This window comes from Macrotis lagotis, chromosome 2 (assembly GCF_037893015.1).
Source record: "Macrotis lagotis isolate mMagLag1 chromosome 2, bilby.v1.9.chrom.fasta, whole genome shotgun sequence".
Classification (NCBI taxonomy): domain Eukaryota; kingdom Metazoa; phylum Chordata; class Mammalia; order Peramelemorphia; family Peramelidae; genus Macrotis; species Macrotis lagotis.
The window spans coordinates 34,092,588-34,116,613 of record NC_133659.1 but is presented as its reverse complement, the minus strand read 5'-3'; the positions used below and the strand labels follow the sequence as shown (position 1 = coordinate 34,116,613).

Sequence of the window (24,026 nt, the reverse complement as noted above, 5' to 3'; positions counted from 1 at the left end):
CTCCAGCCCTTTTCTTTCTTGGCTGTTTCATTTGGGAAGAGACTTAGTGCATTTTAGAGCCCACCTGCCAGGGGAGGCAGAAGCCAGCCCCCAGCCCCAGACCAGGTGCCTGAGATGCCCTGGGCTGGTCAGGGCAGCCACAGGTCCCTGGACCTTGTTGTCTCTGCCTCCTTGCTCCTCAGGCCCTCCTGCCCCCAAGCAGTTCTCTCCCCACCCCCACCCCCAGCCATGGAGCCTCCTGGGAGCATCCTGGGCTCCTTCACCCACCCCAAGTTAACACAGTGTCTTCATCCTCCAGGAAAAGCAACTGGTAGAGACATGTTTTCCATTGCCTCAGAAATGAGAAAAATTCATCCCAGCAGACATCACCACCACCACACCCATCCCTGCCCCTACCCCATCCCTAGACAGCACCCGCTCCTCTCTGGGCACACCATTGACCTGCTGGGCCAGAAGACATGTGAAGTCATTCAGGACCAAAAGCTTTGCCCCAGGGTCCTCCCTTTCAATCTCCAAGGGGTCAGCCAGTGGCCCCCATCCCCAGGCCCTTGGGAAGAGCTGGCCGGCCACACCAGACTCTTGACCATGTGAGTCTCCGTGTCCAATATAACCTCTGGACTCAGGGTCAGAATGGCCAAGATGCCCCCACCTCACTAGGTGCAGGCTTCCAAATTGGTGCTGCTGGTGGCGGGGCAGAGCTTGGCACTGCCCACAGGAAGGGACAGGTAGGGATCGGGGCCTTACACATCTGGTCCAGCTGGGATGAGGGGCGAGGGGAAGAGATTGCAGCCTAGCTGACTGAGATTCTCCTCACTTCCAGTCATGGACACACAACATCCAGAGAGAGAAGGAGTTCCTTCGGAAGCTGGTGAAGGCCCATGTCATCACTGACCTCACCAGTGGCATCTGAAAAGCTGAGGACTTGGCACTCAAAGCCCAGGCCTCCACAGGATGCCAGGCCCAACCTGTGATGGGAGAGCTATGTTCCTCTCTAGTAATTGGACCCCTGGATGGACAAGGAGCCTCTGGGTAGGCAAGTGCCAAGGGGCCTGTGGGTCCAGGAGCAACTGCCCTGCCAAGGGCCACCAGTGCCAGCCTCGACCTGCCCAGCCTCCTTCTATCTAGGCAGGGACTCCTGTGAGAAACACTTGTCTGAGTGGCCCTTGCCGGGGACTGAAGAACCTGCCTAGGACTGAGAGGACCCTATCTGGGACGAGGGGCCCCTCCTTGGGCTGGGGGGGGGGGGGCTGCCTGATGCTAAGGGCCCTAGCTGGGATGGGGGGCCCTGACTGGCTGGCTGGCAGGGTCTGACCTTCAGGGCCCCTGGGAAAGTCTCTTCCCTCAGTGTTTGCTGTATTTTATTTTATTTTGTGGATGCAGAGTGGGGTGGGGAGGGAGGAAAGGGGGATAATTTATTTTTTAAATAAGGCTGAAGACATGAAGTCTGGTCAATGTTTGGCAAGGAGAGGGAAGTAGGGAATGTCCCTGGGCTGCACCCCAGTGGGGTGGGGGCAGGGAATAGCAGAAGGGGTCCAAGGAGCTGGGGGAAGGGTGTCTACTACTCCCAGACCTGCCCTGGCAAAAGGTGTGCCTTGGAGCCAGCCAGGAAGGGGAGAGGGGGCAGAGAGAGCGGTGACCCTTCCTCTGCTAACTCCTCTCATTCCGTCCCCGCCCTGAGCTCTTGGGTCCTTGCAAGACCCAGAGAGGAGGTCTGATTTCACAGCAGCAGCAGCAGCGCAGCGGCTTCCCTGGCCTCCCCGGCTTCCCCACCTCCCTGGCTGCCTTGACATCTTGGGACTCCAGGACCCGGGTAGCGCCTGGGGTCTGAGGGGATGGATCTGGCTTCACCCCCTCCCCCCCAGGTCTGGAGCTGCTGCTGCTGGCTGGGTTCCAGGCCAGATGAGAGGAGCCTAGGGGCCTGGGCTACCCCTTCTTCAGGGGTTGAGGAGCAATAAAGCAAGTAGCGGTCTGGCCTGGGTCTCTTCTCACCTGAGGCCAGCAGAGCCCCATATGCCAGCCTCTGATCATCTCTGGGCCCTGGAGCCTCACCAGCTCCTCCCATTAGCCCAGACCAGCACCTATTCTGAAACCCTGCATGGCCGGGCAGGCTCCCCTACCCCCTCCAGTCCAGCTCTGCCAGGAGCCCTCTTGGAGTTCTTTTGGGGTAGCCACCCACAGGTCTGGCCTGGAGGTCTCCACCATCAGACTCCCTGCACAAGGGCTCTCATGGAAGCCCAGATCTTGTGATAGTCAATGAAATTGCAAAACCCTATTTGGTTTCCCCAGGGAGAGACAAACCAGAAGTTGTGCTACCCTCCCTTCAGAAATCCAAGGTCCCAATGGCCGCACCGGGAGCCCTTCTGGCAAAGCTATTCCAGGTGGGGAGAGGAAACAGCCACTGGTCTTTCCTGACAGGGATCCCCAAAGCAAAGACTGCTCTTGGGTTCCCTGATCCAGGGTGGCTCTCTCCTCAGAGCCCCAGCTCATTGTATTGACTACAGGACTTGGGGTTCTTTTAGGGGTCTAGGAAGCCTCTCCAGAGGGCCCTGAGATTGTGTCTCAGGAGGAAGCCCAGTAGCCAAAGGGGGGCCTTATATCCTGGATGCTCTGTCCCTGAGGCTGCAGCCCAGAGGGGTGGCCTGAAGACAGACAGTCACAAGCAATACCCTTTTCCCTTCAGGAACCTAGGATGGCAGCAGAGGGGTAGGGGACAGGGTAGGGCTCTCACCCCAAGCAGAGCTCAACCCTGAATACCATAGCGCCACTTCCCGGAGAACCCTGAGGCTGCCCCAAGAACAGGGAGTCAGGCCCTGGTCTATCGGAGATGGCCAGCCAGCCCCCTCTTCAAGGTGCTCTCCCTGCCTCTCTGGCAGTGCCCTCAGATAGATTTGTTTGCCATGCTATGCCACTGTCTCCCTAGGTAGCCTGGCACACTCTTGGCCAGCAATCATTCTCCTGGGAGAACATGTTCCATCAGTTTCCCCTCCCTAATCCCCCTGCTGCCTAAGGGTGGGTTCACCTCGAGACACCTTGAGATCACCAGCTCAAATCCTAGTGGGTCGAGGTTAAGGGGCCCCTCCCCATGCCCTCCTCTGGAGGCTCCAGCAGCAGGGAGAGGCTGCTGGGCATCTCGGGAGCAGAAGGACAAACCTGCAGCACCTCGGCCCATCCTCTCGGTCACTTCCCAGCCGTGTGACCAGTGGCCAGTCAACCTGTCTGAGCCTCAGTTCCCTCATCTGAAAAATGAGGATAATCATGGCACCTACCTCCAGGACTATTGTGAGATAACATTTATCAAGCACTTAGCATCCTGCTAGCACACAGTAGGGACTTAATAAATACATGTTTCCACCCTTCCTTCTTTATATATCATTCCATTAGAGGAATATTGGAATTGAAAAGGTTTCACCAAGGACCAGGAGGATTCTTTTCTTTAATTCCGTCTCTGAAAGGGAGCAGATACAGAAAACAAGAGTTGGCCACTTCCCCATCCAGGGCTTAGTTAAGTGAGACCACTGGCTCCTGCCACTGCTTTGACCAGCAACTCTCACACTTCACCATCCAAAACAGCAGCAACAACCTGTAGGAATCCCTGGGACCTACAGTGGGGGGGGGGGGGAAGGTGACCTCATGCCAAGACATGCCCCTATCACCACACCACACCATACCTCCAGCTTCCCTGTGGATCCATAGATTGTCTTAATTTTTTTTTAAATTGAAACATTTCCATTTTTAAAATATTCTTTTTTAACCAACCAGCCCTAATGGACCTCTCTCTCTCCCTCTCTCCCTACTTGAGAACATGAGAAAAATAAAACCCTTTGCAAACATGTATAGTCAATCAAAACTAATTTCCACATTGGCCATGTCCAAAACATTATTTATCTCATTCTACATTCTGAGTGCTCTACCTCTCTCTCATGGAGGTGGGTCCCACATTTCATCATTCTTTCTCAGGAGTCCTGGTTGCTGATCACATGATAAGAGTTCAATACAGTTGTATACCTTAGCTTTTTCATTCATTCTCCCATTTATGGGCACCCTCTCAAATTCCAATTCTTTGCCACCTCAAAGAACAATCACTGTTTTGGGGGCATCAAAATCTGTTTTGCTTGGACTGATCCCTTCCTTAACCTCCCTCTAATTCCCCCTCACCCCTTCTCCCAGTTCCTTCTTACTTCCATTGAGTGAAATAATTTCTGTACCCAAAAAAGTGTGTTAGTGTGTGTGTGTGTGTGTGTGTGTGTGTGTGTGTGTGTGTGTGTGTGTGTGTGTGTGTGTGTGCATTCTTCCTTCTTCTGACCAGTTCAGATGAAAAATAGCAGTCATGTCTCAACCATTCCCTTGCTTCCTTCTTTGTAAGGATATCTACTTCTGAGCCCTGATTATGTAAGATAATTGTCCCTAACCTTCCTTCCCTTTCCCTGTTCCACCCTCCTCCCCCATGCATTCCTCTTCCCTTCTTTTCCCATTTCTTTCTTAGGATCATCAAGACAAAACAAAATCATTCTTAGATATTTTCTTTTTCTCTATGAATCCTGATGATGATAGAATTCATAAAAGACATGTATCATTTCCTCATATTTGATTGTAATCAAGTTTTTCATTGTTTATCATTGATAATTCATATTTACCTTTTTACTTTGCTCTTCACCCCTGTCTTCAAACTTCAGAGTTTCTCTGTCACTTTGGTCTTTTGGTTTAACCATCAGGAATGATTAGAACTCTTCTCTTTCATTTAAAATTCATTTACCTCCTGAAGATTATACTCAGTTTTGCTGGATAAAATATTCTTGGCCATAAGCCCATCGCCATTGTATTCTGGATTAACAGATTCTAAACTCTCCACACTTCTAAATCCTGTGTGATCCTGACTGAGACTCTTCAGTACCTGTTTTCTTTCTAGATGCTTGAAAGTATTTTTTTCTTTGACTTGGAAGCTTTGAATTTTGGTTATGGTTTTCCTATTTGGAGTTTCAGGAGGTTACAAATAGATTCTATTTCCACTTTAACATCTTCTAAATTTATTTTTTCTCTAAATAAGATATCTAGACTCTTTAAAAATCATATACTTATTCTTTTTTTTTTTAGGTTTTTGCAAGGCAAACAGGGTTAAGTGGCTTGCCCAAGGCCACACAGCTAGGTCACTATTAGGTGTCTGAGACCGGATTTGAACTCAGGTACTCCTGACTCCAGAGCCGGTGCTTTATCCACTGCGCCACCTAGCCACCCCTCCCATATACTTATTCTTAAAAGTTTTCTACTTGATCTGTTTTCTAGCTTGTTTTTGCTACTTACATTTTCTTCCATTTTTCAGTCTTTTGACTTTGTATTGATGTGTCTCGGTTAATGGAGGTACTGGCCTTCCTAATGGAGTTTGTTGTATCTTATGTGCCAAGTTGTTCATTCCTTTTTCAATTCCTTCTTCCTTCATTTTCATTTCTTTTCTCATTTTTTTTCTCAAGTGCTCTCATTTGTAAAAAAAAAAAAGTAAAATCTTGCTTCATCTCTTCCAGGAATTCTAGTTGAATTTTTGCCTAAGCTTTATTTTTCTATGAGCCTTTGCCTGTAGATGTTTCAGGTCATTCTCTTCTTCTGGATTTGTGTCTTGAGTTTCCCTGCTATCATAAGAGGATTTTTTTGTTTGTTTGTTAGCCCATCCTTCCAGCCTACTTCCGGACTTAAGACTTTATGTTAGGATTGGGCCCTGCTGTACTCTATTGGGGACTTGTTAGTGCTTTCTGTGGGTTCAGGGTGTGTTATTCCAGAATCTCAGGGACAGCCTGAGGACCAGCAAGCTTTCAATCCTCCCAGAGTAGTCTGATCTAGGACAGGGACTGCTCCTGACCTAGGCTGAGCTCTGACTTGGGTCTAAGATGATTCTGGACTCAGTCCTAGAAGTCAACTGGAAAGCTCAGAGGAGCAGTATTGGAAGTTCCAGTCTGGGACCCCCACTCTGGTTATTCCTTGGTAGGCTGGGTTAGGCATTGGAAGTCTGAGCCACATCACTGCTGCTGCTGTGGCGGCTTCTGAACTTTCTTCTATCTCCAGACATTGCCCAGAGTCTCCCCACCCCACCAGGTTCGCAGGTCCTCTTCTCAGTTCCTCCTGGATCTACCACCTGGATGTGGGTAATGAGCAATAAAGTTGCTGATTCACACCCATAGCAGTGCCCCCAGTGGGGGCTGGGTGATCCTGGCCCAACCTCATCCCCAACTTTCACAGGCCTCCCGTCTTCCTCCCTGTGCCAAACTGATCTGGACAAAGAACTCACTCTTTTCAGGATTCCCCTTTCGGGATTTGGTGCATTTTCTGGATCCATTTGAAGGTGTTTGGGGGAGGAGAACTCAGCCACAATGGCTCCTACTTCTCTCCCCTCTCAGCTCAGTTTCCTCAGTTCTTTTCCCAGAATTATTATGGTCAAGTTCCAGAAACTGTGACCTCTAGATCGCAGTCTGTTCAGTCAGTGGAAGCTCTGGGTCAGCCCAGAGCAGGGCTCACTGGTCAACCAGGAGTCGTGGATAACATCAGTTTACCAAGCCTTGTCCTCCGCAAGGAGTCCTGCAGAAGAGGGGTTGCCCCCTTTCCTGCCTGGTTCCAGAAAAAGGAGTCAGGCCCTGCAAGTAGAAGTTATGCCAGGATAGATTTCAGCAGAAGTACAAGAAGGTCCTCCAAAAATGGCTCAGGCCACTTTGTAGGATAGTGAGCTCCCTATCATTAGAGGTACTCCCCTCAAGCAGAGGTGAGATGACGAGTTTTAATAAAACAGCCATACAGTTAGAGTGTGTTCCTCACAACAACCCTGTGAAGTAGCTGAGGCGAAAAGCACTAATTAGGCATCAGACACTGGGGCTAAAAATACAAGCCAAAAGAAAATCTCCCTGCCTTCCAAGAGCTTTTATTCTAATTGTGGAAGATGCACAAAAGTTAACTAGAAATCAAGAAGGTGGGGATAGCATTGAATTGAAGTCCAGAAAGTGGAAGTACTGACTTAATGAAGTAATTCAATAATAGGAGAATAAAGGTTGGTTGGTCTAACCCCAAAATGGAGAACCCAGGAAGAACTTACCAATGGGGGAAGTGAGCCAGCATGGTGGAGGGATGTTCTAGGGTGAAGAGACCCAAGGACTGAGAATCATATCCCCATTTTATAGATTAAAAAAAAACAAAAAAGACCTTAAATGTTGCAAGCTAGTGAGTGTAAGAGTCACAATTAAAACTCTGGACTTTTGACACAACCCAGTGATGGTTCTATTACAAGATCTTGCCCTTCTAATATGCCTTCCAAAGCTTGAGAGTCTAGATTATCCTTTGTGATGATTCTGACTGATAGAGTGAGTTGGAAAATGAATCCTGAGGGGAAAGTTGAATGCATTTGGGATAGCAGTGAACTGTGTCCTCGAGGTTTCAAGTCAACTCAAAAGGTTCAGAAATTCCACACTGGTTGATAAGCATTGGACTAAATGCTAGGACTACAAACAAAAGTAGGCAAAACAGTCCCTGCTTTCCAACAGCTTACATTCTAATGCAGGAGACGACAAAAAAAGGGGAGATGCAAAGGCAGAGTGGGGTGGGAGTGTATGTACAGAGCAGCATAATGTGGAGACAAAAGCCCAGAATGGGTCAAACTGAGACCGAGAAAATTCTAAAAACAACGTCTTTATAGTTTTGTGAAAGGAAAATATTGGGGATTGGGAGAAATAGTATAGTGTTCAAAAACAAGGTAGAACCTGAACCTGTCCTTATCATTTTATTGTAACTGGGGGACCCCAGAGGAGGAAACTCTCCATCAATATGGGCCCTTCTTTGCAACTCAGTCTTAGAGAATTGCCTGGGAGCACAGACCGATCTAGTGCTTTGCCCAGAGTCCCATGAATCTCACCAGCAAAACTTGAACTGAGATCTTTCTGGCTTTCAAGCCAATTCTAATCTTTATGCAACACTTCTTTTCAAAAACAAGACAGCTGAATTCCTCAGAGCCAGGCTCCCGTTTTTTTCTATCAATCTTTTAAACTGTAAACAGTAGAATAAGCATGGTTTAAAAAAGCAAATTGGAACCTAAGAGAAGCAAAGATAATAATCCTCTTTAATTGAGATCTGGTCCCATGGCTATATGAACTACATTTCCACAACAAACACTCAACTATAATAAATGAAGCATTACATGTCCTTCTCTGTATTCTAGAAGATTAGGATGTCTGGTCTTGGCTCTAGCCTCCACTGACTGGGCTTCCCCCACTTTGGGGGCCAATTATTAGCACCTTGGATAATTGGTGACTGGTGCTTTACTAAGTATTGGGAGTACAAAGAAAGGAAGGAGAAGAACCCATCCCTGTTTTCAAGGACCTCATATTCTAACAGGGTTGGGGTAAAGAGAGCAGCATACAATCTGGTACACCCAAGCTATGTATGGGATAAACTGGAGATAATCAACATGGGCAAAGAACAAGAATTAAGAGCAATAGGAAAAACCTATAGTAGGTGGGTTTTTTAGCTGGGATTAGAAGGAACCCAGGAGATGGAAAAAATGGAGATTTTCTTCAAAGAGCAACAAAAAATATATAAATGTTCACCCCCCCCCCAATAATGCAGTGACATACTTGCCCTTGTCCCATGTGAGTCTCTGGGGAGAACAGGTTAGCAGTTTTCACACAGTATTGACCCCTTATCTAGAGATGGCCTGAGTACCATGTGAGGCTTTAGCTTAGTTGCACTAGGCTATATCCCGAAAGTTACTTATGAAAGTCACTTCTTATTCCTTAGGGCATTGATTTCTGAACTGGCTGCAAAATCCAAATGTTGGGATAACCCCAACTCTTCATCTGACATGAAAGACCAAATGTGGCACCAGGCAAAACCAGACCTGTATTCACAGGGGGCCACATGGTAGGCTTAGTAGTGAGGGTTTCACAACCTTGTGTCTTGCAAGGATGCCATCAGAAAAGGATAATGGAAAGGGAAATGGCCCAAGAGACCAGGTTGAGACTGAACGAGGTCCCTCCTGACCCTCCCCCCACCCCCCATGACAGCTCCACAACTCCTCCAGACAACTGGCAGACCAGAACCAGGTGTTGAATGTCTTTGGAGTTCCACTCCCACCACAATCAACTGAATATCCTGATGGGGGGGGTCTCTGCATGCATTATCCACCTCCACCCCCAATTATACAGTGAACATATCTTATTTAGTAGTTTACTTTCCCCCCAATTACATGTAAAAACTTTTTTAAGATTCATTTAAAACCATGAATTACAAATTCTCTCCCCTCTTTCCTATCCACCTCCTCATTGAGAAGGCAAGCAATTTGATATGCTATACATGTGTAGTCATGCAAAACGTATTTCCATATTAGTCATGTTGTGAAAGAAAACAGACCAAAAAAACCCTCAAGAAAAATAGTTTAAAAAGTATGCTTCAATCTGTATTCAGACACCATCAGTTCTTTCTTTGGAGATGGAAAGCGATTTTCATCATAAGTCCTTCAGAGTTGTCTTGGATCCTTGTATCACTGAGAATAGCTAAGTCATTGCATAGCTGATCTTCTTACAGTACTGCTGTTACTTTGTACACAGTTCTTTCACTTTGCATTTGCTCATGTCAGTCTTTTCAGTTTTCTCTGAGAGCATCCTGTTCAGATGCTCTCAGGATAGTACTCCATCATTATCACATACCATAATTTATTCAGCCATCCACCAATTGATGGACATCTCAATTTCCAATTTCCAATTTCCAATTCTTTGTCACCAGAAAAGAGCTGCAGGCTCTTTTCCCTTTTGTTTTTTATCTCTTTTTGTACACAAACCTAGTAGGTCAAAGAGTATGCATAGTTTGATAGTTTTATAGCCCTTTAGTCATACTTCCAAATTGTTCTACAGAATGGTTGAATAAATTCACCACTCCACCAATAGAGCATTAATGTCTCATTTTTCTCACAATTCCATCCAACGCTTAACATTTTCCTTTTCCATCCTATTAGCCAATCTAATTAGGTATGAGGTAGTACCTCAGAATTGTTTTAATTTGCATTTCTCCAGTCAATAATTAGAACAATTTTTCATATGACTATAGTTAATTTTGATTATCTGAAAACTTTTCAGATCTTTTGATCATTTATCAATTGGGGAATGGCTTTTATTTTTATAAATTTGACTCATTTCCTTTTATATTTGAGAAATGAGACCTCTATCAGAAAAAAACCTATTTCAAAATTTCCCCCTTCCCGCTATTTATTTTCTCTCCATCCATCCTCAAAAGCATTTTGTTTCTGATTGCCACTTCCCCCAATCTACCCTCTCTTCTATCACCTCCTTCCTGTTCCCTTCCCCTCTTATTTTTGTACAGGGCAAGATAAATTTTTATATCCAATTGAGGTTAGATTATTCCCTCCCACCCATCTCACCTATCTTCCCCTTCACTGTAAAAGTTTTTTCTTGTCTCTTTTATGTAACATAATCTACTCCATCCTACCTCATCTTTTCCTTTCTCCCAGTACATTCCTCTCCCACTCTTTAATTTTATTTTTTTTTTAAGATATCATCCCTTCCTATTCAACACAGTTCTTTATCTGGATGTGGATAGCATTTTCCTTCATGAATCCTTTGTACTTGTCTTGGATCATTGTGTGGCTGAGAAGAGCTGAGTCACTCATAGTGTCATCTCACAATGTTGCTGACACTGTGTACAATGTTTACCTAGGTCTGTTCATTTCATTTTATAGAAGTTCATACAAGTTTTACCAGATTTTTCTGAAATCTCTTTGTTCATCTTTTTTTTTTTTGGTTTTTTTTTTTGCAAGGCAAATGGGGTTAAGTGGCTTGCCCAAGGCCACACAGCTAGGTAATTATTAAGTGTCTGAGGCCGGATTTGAACCCAGGTACTCCTGACTCCAAGGCCAGTGCTTTAGCCACTACGCCACCTAGCCGCCCCTCATCATTTCTTACAATACAATAGTGTTCCATCCCATTTATATATCACAATAAGTTCAGCCTTTCCCCAAATTCTCTCAATTTTAATATTTTGCTAACATGAAAAGGGCTGTTATAAATATTTTTGCACATTTGGGTCCTTTTCCCTTTTTTATTTTCTTTTAGGATACAGACCTAGTAATAGCATTGCTGGATCAAAGAGTATGCACAATTTGGTTGCCCTTTAGACATAGTTTCAAATTGTTTTACAGAATGGTTGGATCAGTTCACGACTTCACCAACTTCACCAACAGTGTCCCAATTTTCCCATAGTTTCTCCAACTAGACTTTTTTTTTTGGATCGTGGCTTTCAGGTAGTCCAGTAATTTTAAGATGAACTCTCCTGGCTATATTTTCCAGGTTACTGGCTTTTCCAATGAGATATTTCACACTGTCTTTTATTTTTATGTTCTTTTGGTTTTGTTTTATTGTTTCTCAGAAATTAATGACTTTATGAAAATCTATTATAATTTTTAAGGCATTATTTTCTACAAAGAACTTTGTACCTCTTTCCATTGGGCCAATTATACTTTTTTCTTTGGTTGTTCCTTTTTTCCCATTTGACCAGTTCTGGTTTTCAAGGCATTTTGCTTCTCATTGACTTTATGTACCTCTTTTTACCATTTGGCTGATTTTGTTTTTTAACGTGTTATTTTCTTCAGTATTTTTGGTGTCTCCTTTACCAAGCTGTTGACTCTTTTTTCGTGATTTTCTTACATCACTCTCATTTTTCTTTCACTTGTTCTTCTACTCTCTTACTAGACTTTTTTCCTGTTCATTCTTTATTTTTCGATTTTAATTTTTCCCAATTGCATGCCAAGATAGTTTTCAACATTCATTGTAAGCACGTTTTTCTACCTTCCTCCCTTCTCTCCCCATTCCCCATGGTGGCAAGTAATCTGATATAGATTGCACATATATACAATTGTGCTTAACATATTTCCATATCAGTCATGTTGTAAAAAGAAGAATTAGAACTAAGAGGGAGAAAAACATAGGAAAGAAGGATAAAAACATAAAAAAGGAAGTCTTAAAAAGTCCACATGATCTGCTTTGCTCTGCACTCAGACTCCATCTTTTTGTTCCCTCTGGATGTGGATGGCATTTTCCTAGCAGGTCTTTTAGGATTGTCCTTGATCACTGAACTGCTGAGAGGGGCTGCGTCCATTATAATTGAGCATCTCAGAATGTTGCTATTGATGGTTCTGCTCACTTCAGGCAGCATCAGTTTATGCAAGTCTCTCTCCAGGCTTTTCTGATGTCTGGCCACTCATGATTTCTTATAGAATAATAGTATTCCATTACATTCATTTACCATAATTTGTTCTTACTTGATTTTCAAAACCCTTTTTGAGCACTTCCATGATCTGGAACCAATTCATATTTTTCTTGGAGGTTTTATTAACTTTGTTATCTTCTGAATGTATGCTTGATCTTCCTTGTCACTATAATAACATTACAAGGTCAAATTTTTTCTATTTGCTCATTTTTCCATTTTATTTCTTGCCTTTTAATTATATTAAAGTAGGGCTCTGTTTTTCATGTTCTGGTGTGTGTCAACGAACACTCTTTTCTGTCCTGGATATGGGATAAGAATCCGTGCTCCACTGTGACCACAAGCTCTTATTTGCTAGTACTCCTCGCCCTGTGATTAAGAATGTTGTTGGACCTCCCTTTAAAAAAAGGAGCTACTGTTTGTAGGCTGGGAGCTCTAGAAGCAGCCATTGTACTGCTGATTCACTAGCTCTCTAGGTCTGCTCCTGATTTGCTTGGGGGTCTGGTCTGTGTTGTCTCAGACTGCATTGTAGACTGAATTCCACTCTCACCCAGGTGGGATAGACTTTTCCTGCTGATCTTGGATGCAAAATATTTCACCTTCCATTTATTTTCTTCAGTAAGTTTTTGTAACTCTTTTTCCATTGGGACAATTCTACCTTTTTTTGTTTTTGCAAGGCAGTGGGGTTAAGTGACTTGCCCAAGGTCACATAGCCAAATAATTATTAAGTGTCTGAGGCTGGATTTGATCAGATCCTTCTGAATCTAGGACTGATGCTCTATCCACTGGGTCACCTAGCTGACTCCCAATTCTACTTTTTAAGGAGCTTTTTTTGGTGGATTCTGCCACTCCAGAAATTGTTTTTATGGCATCATTTAAAGGTGTTCAGAAGTCTTTGAGGGAAAACTCAGATGAATAACTGCCTTTTGTCTACCATCCTGGTTCTGCCTCTCCACAGGAAACCTATATCAATGAGCATGAACCAAAGGTTCAGGGGTCACTCAGGAAGCCCTTTCATTTTAGGGTTGAGAAATGAGTAGGTGGGAGAGGGAATGGAGGCAGCCTGGGCATGTTCCTCATCCAAGAAGAGAAGACAATGGCCATAGGGTTTCCAGTCCAGAGGAGGCCTATTCTGTGACTAGGGAGAAACTTTAACCTTCTAGCTCCTTATCACAGTACCCTCTAATTCCATATGCCACCAGTGGCTTCAAGAAGTATGCCAACTTTCTTTGCAGCCCCACACTGGCTAACATCTATGGGGACCTTAGTGATGGTTCGCTAAACCCCTCCCAGATCCTCCTCAGAAACCTCTACCACAAAGTTCTTTCCATTCTTCCCCCTCTTTCCCTTATACTCTGTCTTTTTTTTTGGGGGGGGCAAGGCAATGGGGTTAAGTGACTTGTCTAAGGTCACACAGCTAGGTAATTATTAAGTATCTGAGACCAGATTGAACTCAGGTCCTCCTGACTCCAAAGTCGGTGTTCTTTCCACTGAGCCACTGAGCTACCTCCTTTCCCTTACACTCTCAATTGACCCTTGTCACGGTCTGGGGCTTCTTGAGCCCTCCCATCTCCATCCCTCTGGCTAGGGCTTCCTTTGCCTTGGAACTACCAGCCTCCTCAGAGTCCCTGGCTCAAGGTTGGAAGGAATCTCAGTGGCATTGTTTCTACCCCATCCACAACAGCTCTAACATGTTTGAAGAACCTTTAGTGATGAGGACTTACTTACGTCAAGGCACCCACTTTCCATTCCATTTTTAGGTAACTAATTGTTTCAAAAACTTACCCTTACTTAACTTCCATCTGCTGATTCATGATCTGCCTCCTTGGGCCAGCACTTCTCATCCCTCTTATCCATTATGTTAGTCAACAGTCAGCAATGATTAAGAACCTACTATGTGCCAGACACCAAACAAAAAGCAATTCAGAGACTAGACTTAGAATTATGATTCTATCCTGCTGTGAGACTGATGCTCAAAGCTCATCAAAAGATGAAGCAATAAAAAAAAGATGAAGCAATTTGTCAGATTGCCACTCAAGCACTTTCCATTTCACCTCATCCCTGTACTTCCAAACAACTCCCAATGTTTCCCAATGTTGCTAAGGAAATGGCCAGGACTGGTCTAACCCACTTATTGGTAACCATTTTTTCCAATGCAGAAGCTTCCCTTTGCCACCAGTCAGCTTTACTCATCGGGCCCAAGACCTCCAGATTCCTTGAGCTCAAGCCTGGATGCACCATTTCAAACCTGATTTGATTCTTGATTACTTGATCTCAGAAAAGACAAAGGGAACTTGAACCAGCTCCTCTCATCCCTCTGTCCCATCCCTTCCACACCTCACAAGGAGGGAGCCACATAACTCAAGAAGTGAAACTGAAGTCTTCTTTTCTTTTAATGACTACATCACTGTGACTCCTACAGTTATCCCAGGGTGAGGAAGAACCAAGGGACCACTGAGAATTGTCCATCAAGTAAAGACACCCAGGGTCTTTCAACGCAGGTCCATCCAGGACCTTGTGAGATAACAAAAAGGCAGTTCGTGTCATCCCCTCTTTTCTGAGCACCTAAACGGATTCAGGTTATCATCTACTAGGTTAATGGCATCAGCAACCGTGGTAGACTGCCTGAGAGATAGTCACCCACAGAGAGAGAAGAAAAGAACCCACTCATCAGGCTGTATTTAGTGGAGATGACATGGAAAACAGCTAATGAGCAGCTCTAATGAAGTCCCCATTGACTATTAGCCTCTCCTAACAAGCAGTATATACACAGGATAAACTGGGGACAGTCTGAGGAGAGGATTGGCACTAGAATGAAGAGGGATCAGGAAAGGCTTCAAATATAAAGTAGGATCTTAGCCCAACCTCTTAAGGGAGCCAGGAAATCCAAAAAGTAGAGAGGAAGAGGAGGAGGAGGAGGAGGAGGAGGAGGAGGAGGAAGAGAATTCTAGATTTAGGGAACAGCCAATGAAAAAATGGAGGTGCTGTCATGGGAAGGGTGGAGCTAAGGGAGGTAGGTAGGAAAATGTGAAACTCAAGCTTACAAAAAGATGAATATTGGAAACTTTTGCAGGTAATGGGGAAAAACATCCAATAAAAAGTAGAGGTCGAGGGTCTTGTATGAAAAATAGCAAGGAAGTCGATGGGGAAGGGGTGTAAAATGAAAACTGATTAGAAAGGTGTGTTTGGAGGGCAGGTTATGAAGGGTTTTGACTTCTTTTAATTTGGAGGGCAGGTTTTGAAGGGTTTTGACTTCCTCTTCTTTTAATTTGTGAAGTACAATTTTAACTAATATTTGAACAGCATTGGATCTTTTGGATATGAATGCTTTATTATGATACTTCTAATGTATTTTTCTCAGTAGTTTAAATGTATTTCAACTTATTTTTTTCAAAGACTGAAAAAACTGGCTGAGAGAAGGAATGTAGAAAAGTCTTAGAGGAGTTTGAGGAACCCTAAGTACTTCCACAGGGGAAATTGAGTCATAGTATATTTAAAGCAGGAACTGACCAAATGTGAGCTGAAAAAAAAGGATAGAACTATTTAAAGGGGGTAAGGAAAAAGAATACTCATTAAGTGGACCTATAAATCTGGGCTAAACAATTTTCAAATATTTCATTTGGTTCACTCAACCATGGAAGATATGTGCTATTATTACCTCAGATTTTCAATTGAAGAAACTGAGGCAAGGAAACTAAGGGACTTGCCCAGAATCACATAACTGCCAAGTGAATTCAAGACTTACTGGCTTCAAGCCTAGAGAGGTTGAGAGAAATTTAACTTCCTCTCTCTCCCTCCTCTCTCTTTGTCTCTGTCTCTTTGTCTGTCTGTGTCTGTCTTTGTCTGTCTGTCTGTCTGTCTCTATCATCTATCTATCATCTATCTATCTATCTATCTCCCTATCGCTCTCTCCCCCTCTCTTTCTCTGTGTCTCTATCTCTCTGTCTCCCTCTGTAGTGGGGGTGGGGGTGACATTAGGAAGATTACATTGCTGGCTAAGTGGTGGATTTGTGACAGAGAGAGCAACCAGCAATACTAAAGTACTCTAGGCCTGAGATAATGAGAGCTGGGACAAGAGTAGTGACAGGGTCAGAAGAGAGAAGTGGCCATAGACTGTTATGAAGGGAAAATGAACAGATCTTGGCAGGAGATAGTGTATGGGAGCTGAAAGAGCATGAGGAGTCAAGGATGGCACCGAGGTTTTGAGCCGGGGTGCTTGGAAGGAAGGTTGTACTTTTCATTATAATTGGACAACTAAGTGGCACCATAATGGATAGAGTGCCGAGCCTAGAGTCATTTTCCAGAGTTCAAATCTAGTCTCAGACCTTTACCAGCTATGTAATCCTGACAAGTCACTTAATCCTGTTTGCCTCAGTTTCCTTAAGTATAAAGTGAACTAGAGAAGAAAATGACATTCCAGTATCTTTGCCAAGAAAATCCAAAATGGAATCAGAAGAGTTGAATACAACTGAAATGACTAAACAACAACAAATTGATAGTAACAGAGAAGTTTGGAGGAAGAAGAGAAGGCTTGGTGTGGTGGTGGAAATTATGAGATCAGTTTGAGACATGTTGATTTTTAACATGTCTATGATACATCTAGTTTGGAGAGGAGAATCTGGAGTCAAAAGAAATTGGGACTGAAAAAGTAAATCTGAGAATTCTCAGCACAGAAATGATAATTGATTCTATGAGAACTGATGAGATCACCAAATGAAGTAATACAGAGGGAGAAGAGAAGAGATCCCCTAGGGAACACACACGATTTGTGAGAGTGTTTTGAATAAAGATCTAGCAAAGGAGACTGAGAAGGAAAGGTCAGAGAGGTAGGAGGAGAACAAGGAGGGAAAGCTGAGCAATGAAACCCTATAGAGAAGAGCATATCAGGGTGGAAAGAGTGATCCACAAGGTCAGAGACTGCAGAGAGGTCAAGGAGAATGAGGATGGAGAAAGGCTATTGGATTTGGCAGGTAGGGGCTCATTAGTAACTTTGGAGAGAAGAACATTGGTGAAATGATAAGGTCAGAAACTGGATTATAAGGGGTTAAGAAGAGAGTGAGAGGAGAGGAAGAGAAGAATGTGTAGCAACAACAACAAATTACAGTAACAATAAGCATCAAAGGCTCCATTTTCCTGATCCAAGCTGTGTGAAAGGAATTGAATGGAGAATGGGTATTTCAAATGGGAAAAATTGCAGGTTGGAAATCCTTCTCAAGGATGATGCCAACAGGAGCAAAGGGGAGAAGGAGTTGTCTAAAATATCCACCCCAAATCTTGCCCCTTTCTCTCAACCTCTCTGGGCTTGAAGTCAGTAAGTCTTGAATTCACTTGGCAGTTATGTGATTCTGGGCAAGTCCCTTAGTTTCCTTGCCTCAGTTTCTTCAATTGAAAATCTGAGATAATAATAGCACATATCTTCCATGGTTGAGTGAACCAAATGAAATATTTGAAAATTGTTTAGCCCAGATTTATAGGTCCACTTAATGAGTATTCTTTTTCTTTACCCCCTTTAAATAGTTCTATCCTTTTTTTTTCAGCTCACATTTGGTCAGTTCCTGCTTTAAATATACTATGACTCAATTTCCCCTGTGGAAGTTCTTAGGGTTCCTCAAACTCCTCTAAGACTTTTCTACATTCCTTCTCTCAGCCAGTTTTTTCAGTCTTTGAAAAAATAAGTTGAAATACATTTAAACTACTGAGAAAAATACATTAGAAGTATCATAATAAAGCATTCATATCCAAAAGATCCAATGCTGTTCAAATATTAGTTAAAATTGTACTTCACAAATTAAAAATTGGTGAAGTCAGAAGCCAGATATGTAAGAACATGCCACTCACAGAACAGTAAAACAAATAGGCTAATTGGCACCATAGCAAATTGACCCAGGTAGAACTGGGAAGCTGTGGAGGAAGTAATTCCCACAGGGAATCAAAAAGCTAAAAATATTTAGATGTCAAAATCTGAAATGAAATAATAATGTGCCATTAACATCAACACTCTCATTACATACAAGAGAAACACAATGCAAAGCATCACTTGATAGGATTGATTCAAACCTGTCTATTTTCTTAGAATAGGAAATCTGGGAAAGGCTTAGACAGTGAAGAGCCCAGGTGAAATATAAAATGACTAGTTAACAATCCTACAAACTGATATCTTCTGATGAAGTTCAATGGTCAACCTTCCAGAAGTTGTTTCAGCAATCATAAATTGAGTTATTGAGTCCTGTTACAAATGGACTTTTGTAAGTATTGTCATTAAGTTGTCAGTATCCTGACCCATATTGTACATTGAATACAGCTTTACTCTTCTATTTGGGCAAAGTCCTAAGTGTGAGCCATAAGAAAAATAATCTCAAAATACCAGGATGGAGAAGCTAACAAGACAAAAATAACAGAGTCTAATCCCACTAATTAGATGCAAGATCTGAGGATGGAACCCACTTCATACTATACACTTGGATAGAAATGGGAAGTGGTCCATGCTGCATCTTCTCCCTTCAATCTTCATTAGTAATTCTTCAAGGTTAAACTTCTTGATGATTTACAAAAAAATTTCCCAACATGTTGAGAAATATTTCATAACTGATGAGAGAAAAGAAAAAATTCTATTGGTTAAACAGATTATGGTTGCAGTTGGGAGTACTGTAGGCTAAATAGGTTATGGTTTGGAAAAGTGAAATGATAGGTGTTGGAGAGGATGTGGAAAACTGGAACATAAATGCCCTGTTGGTGGAGTTGTGAACTGATCCAACCATTCTAGAGAATAATTTGGAATTAGGTCCAAAGAACAATAAAACTATGAATACCCTTTAATCCAGCAATGCCACATCCCAAAGAGATCATGAAAGACCTACTTGAACAAAAATATTCATAACATCTCTTTTTGTGGTGGGAAAAATTGAATACAATGCCAATAAAATTGGGGAATGACTGATTAAATTGTAGTATATGTATGTAATGGCATATGATTGTTCTATAAGAAATCATGAGCAGGCAGATTTCAGAAAAACTTAGAAAGACTTATATGAACTAATGCTGAGTGAAGTGAGCAGAACCAGGAGAACATTGTATTCTTTAACAGTAACATTGGGTGATGATCAACTATAATAAACTTAGCTCTTCTGAGCAAAACAATGATCAAAGATAATATTAAAAGACTTGTGATGGAAAGTGCCATCAAGAATTATGGAATCTTAATGTAGATCAAAGCATACTATTTTCGCCTTTATATTTGTTTTTTCATTTTTTCCTTCTCATGGTTTTTCCTTTTGGTCTGATTCTTCTTTCATAGCATGACTAATATGGAAATATGTTTGACATGATTGTGCATGCTTAACCTATATCAGATTCCTTACTATCTTAAAGGAGGGAGAGAGAAGGGCAGAAGGGAAAAAACTTTACAAAAATGAATGTTGAAAATTATCTTTACACAAAAATTAATTTTAAAAAGAAATAGGTCATGCTTGCAGTTAGGGCAAGAAACTCATATTTCCAACAGAATTGGACATGAAGAGGATGCTCATCAATTGGGAAGTAGCTAAACAAGTTGTGGCATATGATTGTGATGGTATACTCTTGTGCTGTGGGAAATGATGAATGGATGGTTTAGGAAAAACATGGTAAGACCTATATGAACTGATGCAAAGTGAAATGAAAAGAACCAGGAAATCATTGTGCACAGTAATAGAAATGTTGTAATGATGATCAATTGAGAAGACTTGGCTAAATCTGATCAATACAATGATCTAAGACAGTTCCAAAGAACTCACTATGAAAATATGTTATCCGCCTCCAGAGAGGGCACTGATGAGCTCTGAGAACAAATTGAAGTATAATTTTCTCTTTATTTTTTTTGCTTTTTAAAAAAATATGGCTAATATGGGAATATTTTTGCATGACTTCACTTGTGTAACTGATATAATATTTCTTGTCTTTTTTTTTTTTAGATTTTTGCAAGGCAAAAGGGGTTAAGTGGCTTGCCCAAGGCCACACAGCTAGGTAATTAAGTGTCTGAGATGGGATTTGAACCCAGGTACTCCTGACTCCAGAGCCGGTGCTTTATCCACTACACCACCTAGCTGCCCCATATGCCACCTAGCCACCCTGCTTGTCTTCTTAATGGCTGGGAGAAGGATAGGAGTGAGGGAGATAATTTGGAATTCAATTTAAGAAGAAAAGAATGTTTAAAAAATAAATAATGTTTTTAAATGAAAAAATATTTTCATCAAGTCAAGAATGATGTGTGACTAGCAGCCAATTCCATCTTGATAAAACATTTATATACCTGCAACTTCAGCCACATACCTTCCACATATGTCCTGCATGTTTAAACTCACTTCCTACTTGTTTTGGTAAAACACATAGATAGCATAAAAACAAAGCCCCTGCTGCCTCTTTCCTCAGAGTTCCTGCAACACAAGCAGCTGATTTGCAACAATTTGCAACAAACAACAATTCGAAACAACAAAAAACTGAAATAGCATTCTGGTTAATTTTTGTTTTTATAATTTCTACAAGAGGAAAATGAAAACAAGAGGAAAGAAATTTGAAAAACAAAGCCAAATATATCTATGTCTGGTGAGCATCTAAGGTGACAATTTGAAGTACTGCAATAGCAATATAGCAGTCCCGCTATCAACCTGCAAGCCTAGAGAAAAGCAGGCTGTCATTTAGTAACTAAATAATTAATTAAAATAGTATGCAATGGGGGTGTAGTAGATGATTTAATCACCAGGTGGCGCTACCCTAGAACCACCAGCAAAGTGGTTTTGTCAACCTGTGCGCATGCGTTGGCTTTTCCAGAGGCTGTACTATCCACACTCCTCACCAGAGGGCGCCCTTTGACAAGTTCTTACCTTATTTTCCCTTGCCCCCACCATCTAGAATTTTCTTGGCTTGAAGTTCATCATTGACCAACATTTTTTTTGGGGGGGGGGCAATGGGGCTAAGTGATTTGCCCAAGGTCACACAGTTAGTAGTCTCAAGAGTCTGAGGCTAGATTTGAACTCAGGTCCTCCTGACTCCAAGGCTGGTGCTCTATCCACTGCAGCGCCATCTAGCGGCCCAGGGCTGACAATTTATTAACCAGTTAGTAAATATGAAGCTCCTCCTATGTGCTAAATACTCAGATCTAGAAAGAGGTATTGCACTAGGATATGAGAATTCTAAAAACTCCAGTGAGGCTCTAGCACTTATCACGATTTTCCTAGGAAATTTCCCTTTACCCAAATGACCAGCTACATTCTTTCTCTACACAGTCTGCAATGGGGCCACTCATGCATCTGATGGCACTCTCAATAGGAGATCTAGTCATTAGGACCTCTTGTGTAGCCTCCCACAGATCGAGCTTCCACTACCCTCACCCTTCCCAGGAAAAGAGAGGAAAGGGTTGGAGGAAGGAGCTACAAGCCTGGGGCTCCACAAATTAACTCTGGAACAGAGAAAATAGGAGAGAGGGTCAGAATACTGAGACCCTTTTCCTGACCTAGGCTCACCAACAGCTGACGTTTCATGGTGGCTGCCAGTCCGGTCTGACTTGGTCTCAACTGCTGGTCATTGGCTTGTCTCACCAGTCCAGTCGTACCATGGTCCCATGGCTGCCTTGGCCTCTAAGACTTTCCAGGATCTGTCCCAATTTGACTTGTCTCTGCATTAAAGCCAGGAATGATAAACAACAAGGGATCACTTCCTGCCTGTCTACCTGCCCCATCAAGGGCTACCAGTTGCATGGAAAGAATGGCAATTACTTATGTGGAATGGCCAACTAAATGGGAAGAACCTTAGGCCCCAAGTCTTTACTGAAGCATCAAGGTAAGACAGTGAATAGGGTGTTGCGCCTGAAGTCAGGAAGCACTGAGTTCAAATTTGGCCTCACTTACTAGCAAATCAGTTCATCTCTCTTTGCCTTCATTTCTCCATGTGTTAAATGAGGCTAATAAGAATATGCCTCCTCACAAGCTTGTTGTAAGGATTAAATGTAAAATGCTTGACATGGTCCCTGATACATAGTAGATGCCAAATAAATGCTTATTCTCTTCCCCTAGTTCCTGCAAAAAACCTAGCCTATACTCTGTCCTCCTCATATATCCACAAACCAATTCCTGTGGTATCTCTTGTGGCTGCTCAGCCCCACAGAATTGGTTCCCATTGAAGATCCTGCTAAATAAAATAGAGAATGAAAGGGGAGGGGGAGAGACCAGGCAAGAGATTCTTGAAAAATCTGAGGTGGGCACTAACTAGGGAACACATGGAGGGCTTTAGAAAAGAAATGACACCAACTGCTCCTAGAAGGAAGATCCAATTCTCAAAAAGATTGAAGTTTAGAGGGGCCATTGCAGGCATGGGTCAGGAGTTGGGCAAATACACAAGCAGGAGGTGGAATTTTGGTTTGCAGGTCAGTGTGAGCAGAGGGATTCTAGAAGTGAAAAGGAGGAGGAGAAGGAGAAGTGAGAGGAGGTCAGAATGGGAGGTTGTGGCCAGAGGTTCAGAGATGAGCTAAGGGGATCATGGTTTTTTCCAATTACATGTTATGAAAGTTTTTCAACATTCATTCACATGCATATGCATATTTTAAAATTACATAATTTCCTTCACCCTCCCTTCCCACCCCTCTCCCCCAGTGGTGAACAATCAGATTAATACTGCGTTACACATTTGGGTTTAACATGTTTACAGATCAGTCATTTTCTGTATGAGGAATTAGGATTAAGGGAAAAGAAAGAAACCCATGAGATAGGAAAGAAATGCATAAGAGAAATTTTTAAAAAGTGAATGCAGTCTTCATTCAGATCCTGTAGGATTTTTTGTTTTGTTTTGTTTTCTTCTTCTGGATGGGGATAACATTGTCCATAGCAGGCCTCCTAAGGTTGTCCCAGCTCTCTGAACTGCTGAGAGGAGTTGCATTCATCAAGACTGATCCACTCACCATGTTGTTGTTAATGTGTAGAATATTCTCTTCGTTCTTTCTGCTCCCTTTGCTCAGCATCAGTTCCTGTCAGTCATCTCCTGCTTCTCTCGACCATTTATGGTTTCTTTCAGAATAATAATATTCCGTAACAATTCACATATCATAACTTGTTCATCCATTCCCCAACTGATAGGTATTCCCATTTCCAATTCTTTGCCACTACAAAAAGAGCTGCTATAAATATTTTGGAACATGTGGGACTTTTTCCATTTTTTTATGATTTCTTCCAAAAATAGACCTGTTATTGGAATTACTGGGTCAAAGGGTATGATCAGTTTCCAAATTGCTGTCCAGAATGGTTGGATCAGTTCACAATTCCACCAACATTAAATTAAATGTCCCAATCCTCCCACAACCTCTCCAACATTGATCAAAGTTTTCCTTTTTTGTTTCTCAGCCAATGTGATTGGTGTGAGGTGATACCTCATAGTTGTTTTAATTAACATTACCCTAATCAGTAATGATTTGGAACATTTTTTCACATGATTATATGAGGACCATGTTTTATCTGGAAGGTAATTGGAAGCCCACAGAGGATTTTAAGCAAGCTTTATTATGATAGCTCACATCAGGTCTAAGAGTATGTCACAACAACTCAACATTAGAAAGGGTCTCAGAATCCCGTCCATGACACTCTTGCTGGGTGGATCACTAGAAAGCTTCAAGATATTGAAGGTAACATACCACCTCCTGGGGCAGCCCATCCACTCTGGAACATCCCGAGTCACCTCTTAACATCCTTCCCTAATGAGCCTCTTTACAATCTTCTCACATTGTACCTGGTTCTGTCTCCTAGAGTCAAATAGAATAAGACTGA

At 42.6% G+C, this 24,026-nt stretch overlaps 1 protein-coding gene across 8 annotated transcripts in view; it reads left to right on the top strand.

Annotated features, from left to right (window-relative positions):
* Nucleotides 1–5,496, top strand: part of ST3GAL3 (ST3 beta-galactoside alpha-2,3-sialyltransferase 3) — a 138,458-nt gene extending 132,962 nt beyond the window's left edge. For all 8 annotated transcript variants that reach the window (XM_074221621.1, XM_074221620.1, XM_074221627.1 and 5 more), the window contains one exon: nt 821–5,496. In XM_074221621.1, coding sequence (XP_074077722.1) covers nt 821–910 — 90 coding nt within the window. In that variant the 3' untranslated portion in view covers nt 911–5,496. The remainder of the gene's footprint in view (nt 1–820) is intronic.
* Nucleotides 5,497–24,026: the final 18,530 nt, after the last annotated feature.